The sequence below is a fragment of the Cryptotermes secundus genome, unplaced genomic scaffold, assembly GCF_002891405.2.
Source record: "Cryptotermes secundus unplaced genomic scaffold, Csec_1.0 scaffold2147, whole genome shotgun sequence".
Classification (NCBI taxonomy): Eukaryota; Metazoa; Arthropoda; class Insecta; order Blattodea; family Kalotermitidae; genus Cryptotermes; species Cryptotermes secundus.
The window spans coordinates 367-9,536 of NW_019731613.1; the positions used below are offsets into that span (position 1 = coordinate 367).

A 9,170-nucleotide genomic window follows, 5' to 3' on the forward strand; every position below is an offset into this window, starting at 1 on the left:
TTCAGTGCTAACATTATCATGTTCACTGGCAACATCCCCCAGCCCATCCAATTTATCAGATATGATTTTCTAAGTCCCTTGAGTATCACTTCTGGAGGCTTCCATTGGCATGGTCTTCATCCACTGGCATCACAAGTCTACACTGAGACTCTTTATTGTCCTGATTGGTGACATACTTTTTACACAGCGAGCTGTTTCTGAGGAAATCAGAGTTTAATTTACGCTTAATGTAAAATATGTATTGTACTGACACAAAAATTAAACTTCTTTCACAATTTTCAGTGTAGACCTCTAATATCAAACCTGATTGTATTCTCCATAGTCACTGTGGTGAGAACCTCAAACCCAATATTTTATTTAACTTTATTATTGCAACTTCAGTTTTATAAAATTTCAGTTCAGCATATATATTTTGTTCATTCACCACAATTTCAGTTTTTAATGTTTGGTGAACTGTAATAAATTTGCAATATTATACATTTATATCAAAGTCTGCACCCCGTTGCAGCCTCCGTGTCAAACAGTATTTGTTCTTCCCTCATACTTCACTTCCATTCAGAGCTGCGTGTAGAATTATGAACTCAACATAACTTCATAAATGTGCAAATTGATGTTTTCCCATACCAATACCAGACCTTAACCGGAAGAAGTTGCAGTATGAATGAGAATGGTGTTTCTGATACAGTGAAAAGTTATATTCCATTTATGTTATAAATTAAAGGGTATGTGTATTGATATCTATATCCACATGCATTAATGTGTTCTGTACATGTGCACACAGGTGTGCATTGAGTCTGAGAAAGAATATCAAGAAAATGAGTATTATGTAAGCTTTGCATTTTATAGTCCCTTATTCTTTGTAGGTTTGCATGCACATTGTGCAGGCCATCAGAAAAGAGGCCACCCGAGTTCGTGAAGAGTGGGAGTCCCTTCTCTGTTCAGCACAAACAGCCCCATCTGGGGGCAGTTCTAGCAGTGGCCACAGTGTAGAGATGCCAAAGTCTGCAGACACATATTGCTTTGAAATGTTGTCAATGGTCTTGGCACTTAGTGGCAGCAGCGTGGGCCGGGCATATCTGTCACATCAGTATGGCTTGTTACGTGACCTTCTCAGTCTACTCCATACTGGGTCAGCTAGGGTTCAGAGGCAGGTAAGCAAGGCAGTGTACAGTCACTAATTCCTTTGTGTGTAGCAGGTGAAGTAACACTTCTTCTGAACAACCGAGACTAATAAATGTAAAGTTCAGGGTGCAGTGTAATGGCCCAAAGTTAAGTGCTGTAGATCAGATAGGGTTTGAGAGTGTGGATTGGATTCAGCCATCTCAGGATATGACCCAGTATGAGCTTTAGTGAGCGCAGTATGGAACATCAGGTTCTATGAAAGACAGGGGATGTCTTAAAGAGTCCTGTCTTCTGGGATATAATATTGTCTAGTGCATTGAAGGTCAACCAATGTTCTGGAGGAACATGCCACTTCCATGGGCAGGGTTGGAAAATAAGTCAAGGAAGAATCCAGTAAACAAAGCTTGCTTGCTTGCTGCCACTTTCATGCTGATTTCTTTGCTTGGGTTACTTTCCAATGCCAAAGATGGAGGTGACATGTTCCTCTGAAACATTAATTGACTACCAGTTGAATACATATTGTTATATCCCAGGATATAGTACTGTTCATAACCATTGCTGTGATAAACTCGAATCTTACACAGGGATTTCTTGACCAGCTGAGCAAATATCAGTTTCTCAAGAGGCCGCATGCTGTTAATTATATATTGTAAGTTTGTATGTTATAAAATCCTTTGTAGGAAAAGTAGTAGTTCAGACTAAGAGAAACTGTATTCAGTGCCACAGTTTACAATTCATGAGACCTGGTGAGAAAGTAAGAACATTTAATCACAGAAAACTAAGATGTGGTACAAGGGTAGGTGATTAAGGCCCTTCAAAGCTCCTGTTCACTAATCTAATGCTGCAAACTCCCTCTGAATCACTAACAGCTGCTCAGTTGCATCATGTTCAGTTGTTTCTACATCATCATACATTGTAACTGTCGAGATCAAGTTTGAGGAACAAACAAAATTCTTGGGAAACCATGTCTGACAAGTAGGGAGGCAGTCTGACTTGCGGTGTTCTGTGTTCAGATAATACTTTTCACAGAAGCTGGGCTTTGAAAGAAGGTTCATTGTCATGATGAATTTTCCACTTGATAGATTTTCACTGTCACAGCCACTTATGATGAACTGCATCACAGAGTATATCAGCATGTGTAAATGGAAGTATTGAGGTCACACATAGTCTTCATTAACATATTAAGATATGTGTTTCAGTCTTATCTAACACTAGTTTATCACTATATTCATATGACACAGACTGAAAATGTAGTTGATTCAGATATAAATGTCTCTTTCAGGTGACATCGTTATTGCGACGTATGTTACCAGAGATATCCCCTGCAGTATTCGGCAATGTTATGAGTGTTGACAGACTGCCACCAGCTGATTTTAGTATTGTATCAGCTGCCAACAAGGCTCTTTTGGAACCAGAGCCTCAGTTCGATATTCACAGGTCAGTTGTCAAGAGATGTTTTGGAAAGATAGAGACCTTAGGTTGGAAAGGTTGTTGCATTGACACTTGAAGTGTCTGTAATGAACAGATATACCATGTGGCGTAAAGTAAAGTAAAGTAAAGTAAAGTAAGTAAGTAAGTAAAGTAAAGCTATCCCTGTAACAGGCCGTGAAGGCCCATAGGGTTGTGAGATGTTGAGGGTCCCACATTATCTAGACAGTTGGCTTAAGGATGGCGGTAAAGTTATCAGCCTTATGTGCCAGCTGTGCTTTACTCCCCAGGAAAGTTATTTAATTAATTCCTGGTACTAATTTCTGTGAGAAGCTGAGTCAACCCCAGGGCCATAGTGCGGCTGGAAGGCTTAGGTCAATTGAAAAAATCCAGTGACCTCATCGGGACTTGAACCCGTGACCTTCTGGCTTGTAGCATAGCCCCTCAACCAACTACTTAAAATTTAGAGCATTAAATGTGTAAATTGTATTTGACAGTAGGTATATGTATAGTTCAGTTGCCAACAGTACAACAACATGGACAATAAAGAATGTAAGGCTTAAAACTTACTAAAGACTGAAGACATGATTAGATGCTGGATGGTTAGGCTTGCTGCATACCTCAGCAGCAGTGACGGATGTGAAGAATTGGTAAAGTGAGGATTGATAAGGGATATAACAGGTCATGGAGGCCCATTGGGTTGTGAGATGGTGAGGCTCCCACATTTTCTAGACAAGTGCTTCTCACCTGCCAGGCTACGGCCCAGTACCGGGCCCTGGCATTAATTATACCAGGCTCTTGCCTTATAGAGTTAGAGGCTGAGTCAATCCCAGGGCCATAGTCTAGCTGGAAGGATTAGGCCAATTGAAAAATCCAGTGATTTCATCAGGAATTGAACCCACAACCAACTGTGCTACCACATTCCCTGCCACTTCATCATGTATTTGTATATATTCTGAAAGAGGATGAATAAGTTATTATTTTAAATGGCGTATGTTAGAAGAGAATTAGGAAATGCTGCATATTGTGCTTTGTTTCAGAGTTGGTATTTTAGATGTATTCTTGAGCTGTGTTGCCAAAGCTCTTACAGTTCAAGTGAAAGTTAAAGGCAAGGATGCCTCTGGAGGGAAAGGCCTGACCACAGTGACATTGGCAACATCAATTCATCCTCGAGATTTTGTTGGTTCACGCTGGTGGTTAAGAGGGTGTATTACTCGCAGATTGGCTGAGGTTATTATTCAACTGATGAAGGATATGGCTGCAGTAAGTAAGAATTCAGAACACACCTATAAAGCTTATTTTTGACTCTATCCATCGTCTGGTATATATAAGACAAAAAAGAATTCAGAAGTTGATTTTAATTCTGTAACTTGTGAAAATTTTCACATTAACTCTAAATGTTTGTAACTACAATAATCTGATGAGTTTGTGGATGTATAAGTATAGAGAGGCTCAGCCAACAGGTATGGTATTTTGTTTGAGGAATAATATAAGTAAAGTGATATTAACATTTTTCAAATGTACATGGAATCTCCAGTTGGGTGTGAAATTTACAAATTTACCTAATCTGAGAGAAAGTGGCCAGCTTCTTACTTCACAAACATGTGGCAGTTAGGCTACAAATGAAGGACTGGTCCTCTTCATATGTGACTGTGTTTTTTTCAAATTATAACTTGTCTAAAGCAAATCGCATGGAAACATGCGATGTCTATGACATCACCCTCAGACCACTTAACCCTTGTATAATCTGTTTCACTGTGCTGTTATGTTATTATACCTTCAGGTATAGATTACATTATTTTTATAACACGGGCCAGGAGAAGAGTCAGTTGTGATAATTTGTTCTTACTCCAGCAAGATTTTAATTTTGTAGGAATCCAAACTAATCCTTGCTGTGAATTGAAATTACTGTACATATTTCTGATAAATTATGCCATGGCATATATTGATTAATTTTTTTGTTCATTGTAAATGGGTATCTCCAGTAGGTAGAGTTGTATATGTATTGCTCGTTCATTTGTTTTATGGTACTTTATCAATATTCATGGATTATAGTGAAGTATAGTAAGATAATCTTGAGTGCTGATTTGGGAGAAATGTTGCAGGAAGCTGGCTTGACCCATTTTTAAGTTCTTACTGTGGCATTTTCATGGGAAAAATGATGAAAGACTCCATTGAGACTAGCAGAATTTAAACTATATACATCCTGAAAGTTTGTCAGATGTATTGTGCAGACATTTTACTTATGGGAAATTGTTTCAGGGCAAACTGTCAGAAGCCTGGGCAAATGTGACAAAGGGTGCAGTGGCTGAAAACATTTTAAATCTGACAAAACTGGAGGATTCACACCGTACACCATCTGACTGCTTGCACACCCCTACACTGTGGCTTGCCCTTGCATCCTTATGTGTTCTGGACAGTGAGCATGTGGAGCGACTGTCATCAGGACAGTGGAGTGGGGCTGCTGATGGCCAGCCACCTGCTCCAAGGGTGAGCATATGCCCTATATGATGTCACTCTAGAATACCAAAACTAGATTAATTTAATAAAGAGTATTCTAACTCTGTGGAGCAGAATCCAGTGTGATAAACCAATAGTTGGTGAGGTAGCACAAAAATTTCCTGCCTTTTATGAAACCTAGAGGTTCATTATTGTGTTCACAAGAACCCACCACTGGACCCTATCTGAGCCAGATGAATCCAATTCACATCCTCATATATTTCTCTGAGTTTATTTTTAATGTTAACCTTTTGTCAATGCCTAGGACTGTCAACTAATTTATTCTCTTTAGGTTTTTTGACTTAACGCTTTTGTTTGATTATCCAAATAATATTTGGTGACTCATACAAATTGTGAAGCCCCTCATTGTATAATTTCTCCAGCGTCCTGTTCTTCCTGTCTCTCAGGTCCAAATATTCTTCACAGCACTTCTCAGAAGCTCTCAGTCTAACAAGGAGTTTTCTCCAGAGTAATGAGAAGTAAATAAGAAGGGATAAAATCTGAAACAGAATGTTAGGTGAGGTATGAAAGTATAAACTTCAGTAAGAGTTGGACAGATTAAGGATCAGATTGTAGATTAAATGGGTTGGACATTATCAGCCCAACTTTAATCTATTGTATGTCCCCTTTCAGCAGTCCTGTGCTTTGGCTGAAGTTAGTTATTCCACACTTTGAATAAAATGATATGAACATTGTTAGAGTTTGTCCTGGGGCAGTTGAATCTTCGCACATCCATTTTATTGCAGGGTCTTTATAAATATCATTTTTCCATCTAGACCTCTCAAATAGTCTTTTTCCTTGCAGATTTCCAACCAAAATATTGTGTGACAAATCAAAAAAGAATTTCAAAATTACAAAAGAATTTGTTCAGAGGATTTCAAGGAAACCAGTATCTATTTGTTGCCTTATAGCACCATCTCTACTCTGCAGACAAATATATTCTTTTTTTCTACTGCATTCCAGTTTACTTTAACCTTTTACATTCTAAGGTGCCCAAGTTCCGGCAGTATGAAAGCTTCATGAAATTCCCAGCCTCCTGAAGCATTGGCACTGGAATTTATTTTTTGAAAATAGCTCACATGGTACCACAAAATTTTATACTTGAGACTATAGTTTTGTGACAATCAGATAAATGTGATTATTACCTTTATTTTATATATTTTAAACTTTTGGTTTATAGTAAGAATTGGCATGGTGCACATCTCCTGCATAGGCCTCGAGTGTCAATCTGTGTGAGAAAACATGCAGTATAGTTCCAGTTTCAGTCTTGTCAGTTAAATGCTCATTTAATTTTTGACAACACAAGGATCTGATCTGCGGGAGAGGCACTGACAGTGCCATTGTTTTGGACTATAGGCCATTGTCATGGTTTGATGTCTGCATTAAGTTGTAGGTCCCCTCTGCTGTCCATATTTCATTATACTTTATTATTATTGCCTTACTCCTGGGGATAAATGAAGTCATGTTGTAAGTGAAGAGCGCTGTCTTAGAGGATGCAATGCCGTACAGTCTGGTAGATTTTGCCATTGTTTTGGAGCAAAGAGCTACATCCATCAGTGAACCGTGAAGATGGAGGTATGCCCAGAATGGTGCTAAATATTTATCAGACTACACGGCATCACATCTCAGAAGATAACAATGTGCGTAGTCATCACTGTGAGTAGTTAAAATCTTTTATGTTATGGTTGTTTGCACCTCAGAAGTGGATTCATTTAGTCTTGCCAGGTGGACAGATTTTAAAATATATGTGAGACAATAACACTTATATTAAAAAAATGTTTCATATGGTTGAGGGTTAAGAAAATATTTGATAGGCCAAATCCATCCTGCAGGCTGGACATGACTAGCCCTATAGGGCCATCATCAGAGGCTTATGTGTTAAAATTATGCAGTCCATTAGCAGTATATAAAGGAGCAAGAACTCTCTGTATTTTCAATTATAAAGGGATTTAAATGTAAATGTTACTGCTAGAAATCAATGTATACTGAGCAAGCTCTTCTTTACCATGTAACCCTCTGATGATGACCCTACAAGGGTGAATATTTAAGGCATATTTTATCCAACAAATAAAGTTTCTAACTACTACATGTTACACCTGATGATTTTTATTAATATAAAGTATAATATATAATATAATAATAATAATAATAATAATAATAATAATAATAAATATAAAGTATGGCTGAATTGTTTCATGTATAATTAATGTATGTTTTATGTTTAGCCCATGTGCAGCAACCATGATGATGGAGAAACAGGGGCCATCATTCAGTGCAATGTATGTGGGAACTTGTGTGCCGACTGTGACCGGTTTCTACATTTACATCGCCGTACTCGCATGCACCAGAGACAGGTAAGAAAGGATACATAGAACAATTAATTATAGCTTTTTTTAATTATAGCAAAGTTTATAGAGCTACAATTATCTAATGCTATAATTCACAAACTCAATTCCATTGAATCATAGAGTTCAATAAGGAATTCAAGAAATTCTGAATATTTCACTATTATCACCAACCTCAGACAAATATCCTATAAAATTATAAACCTAAACTGTGTTCCATCCTCAAGTAATCTTTCATCACTGGGGCTGCGCTATAGCTCAAGCGGCTAGTCACTGGCTTCTCACCGCAGCAGCCCGGGTTCAATCCCGGGTCTGGTCAAGTGGGATTTGTGGTGGACAAAGTGGCACTGGGGCAGGTTTTCTCCAAGTACTTCGGTTTCCCCTGCCAATCTTCATTCCTCCAATTGCTCCACAATCACCCTCACCTATCATCTGGGGCTGGTACAATAGGCCAGAAGTGGCTGCAGTACAAGGGACTTAGTCCCACCCCACTAGCAATAAAAAAAATTAATAAACTTTCATCAAGCTGGACAACAGGAAAGGTGCTTAAATACAGTTTCTGTCCACTGCCGCTTTCCAGATCAGGCACATTAAAGAACTACTTTCTGCATGGGATTCTGTGAGTAAGATCTGGATCATTTACTTGGCCTTCAATTTTGAATGTAATGTCATGAGTGTACCAGAGGAAATAAGTTATCTGATTCGGCATTATTTCTTTTCCTACCATTTAAGTACCATAAACAATAAAATAAGTAAAGGTATCCCTATAACAGGCCATGAAGGCCCCTAGGGTTGTGAGACATTGAGGGTCCCACATTTTCTAGACATTCAGCTCAAAGATGGCGGTAAGGTTGTCAGCCTTACGCACCGGCCACGCTTTACTTCCCAGGAAAATTATTTAATTAATTCCTGGTACTCATTTCTGTTAGAGGCTGAGTTGACCCCAGGGCCATAGTGCAGCTCGAAGGATTAGGTCAATTGAAAAAAATCCAATGACCTCATCGGGACTTGAACCCGCGACCTTCTGGCTTGTAGCATAGCCCCTCAGCCAACTGCACTACACCATGCCTCTACCATTTAAGTACCATAACAGAATCAAACCTCTGTAACTTCATATCTTCAGTATTGTTGTTTTGGTGTGGGTTCCGTTAGTAGTTTTCATGATGAAGAAGGTTTTGTGTTGTGAAAGTTTATAAAGTGGTGATTTAATAAACACTAATCTAGATGCATGTCGCCTAATGTAGGTCTCATTCCTGGCTGCTCAGATTTAAACTGAAAACTACTAGACAATTTTTTCTCTTTATTGCGTATGGTGCTGTTGTCTTCCCACCACAAATTTACAAATGCTACCACTCTGCCTGCTGTCTCACTCAAGTCTTGGTTTGGCAGGTTGGTGAACAGTGGCTAAATGAAATGGAATGATAATATTAAAATGGCTAAATGAAACTGTTCTAAGAAAAGTTTGTTTCCTTACATGGTGAACAGCAAGTGTTTAATAAAGTCAGATGGCATTAATCCACTAATTAATGTTGGTTCTATGTGACTTATTATACAAGTTTGTATAAAAGAATGCTGGATTTAATATATTCTGACGTGGATGGCGTAGCGGGAGGTGGGGGTCGCGTGAACTCTGTGATCTCACGAGTGACATCACATACCCCCACTCCATCCATCAGTGTGCAACGCTCGGTAGACACCCCTTTCCCCATGGTGACGTAATATGGGGCGCCGCAGTTGCTACATAGCCGTAAACAACTCCTGGCAACGCTGCCCAGC

At 38.8% G+C, this 9,170-nt stretch overlaps 1 protein-coding gene across 1 annotated transcript in view; it reads left to right on the forward strand.

The window, feature by feature from the left end:
• Positions 1-863: 863 nt before the first annotated feature.
• LOC111867325 (E3 ubiquitin-protein ligase MYCBP2) overlaps positions 864-9,170 on the forward strand; it is a gene marked incomplete at its 5' end in the record, with an annotated part of 25,916 nt that continues 17,609 nt past the window's right edge. Inside the window, 5 exon segments of the mRNA XM_023857076.2 lie at positions 864-1,151; positions 2,405-2,559; positions 3,591-3,813; positions 4,813-5,040; positions 7,275-7,403. Of these exon segments, the coding sequence (XP_023712844.2) occupies positions 864-1,151; positions 2,405-2,559; positions 3,591-3,813; positions 4,813-5,040; positions 7,275-7,403 (1,023 nt within the window).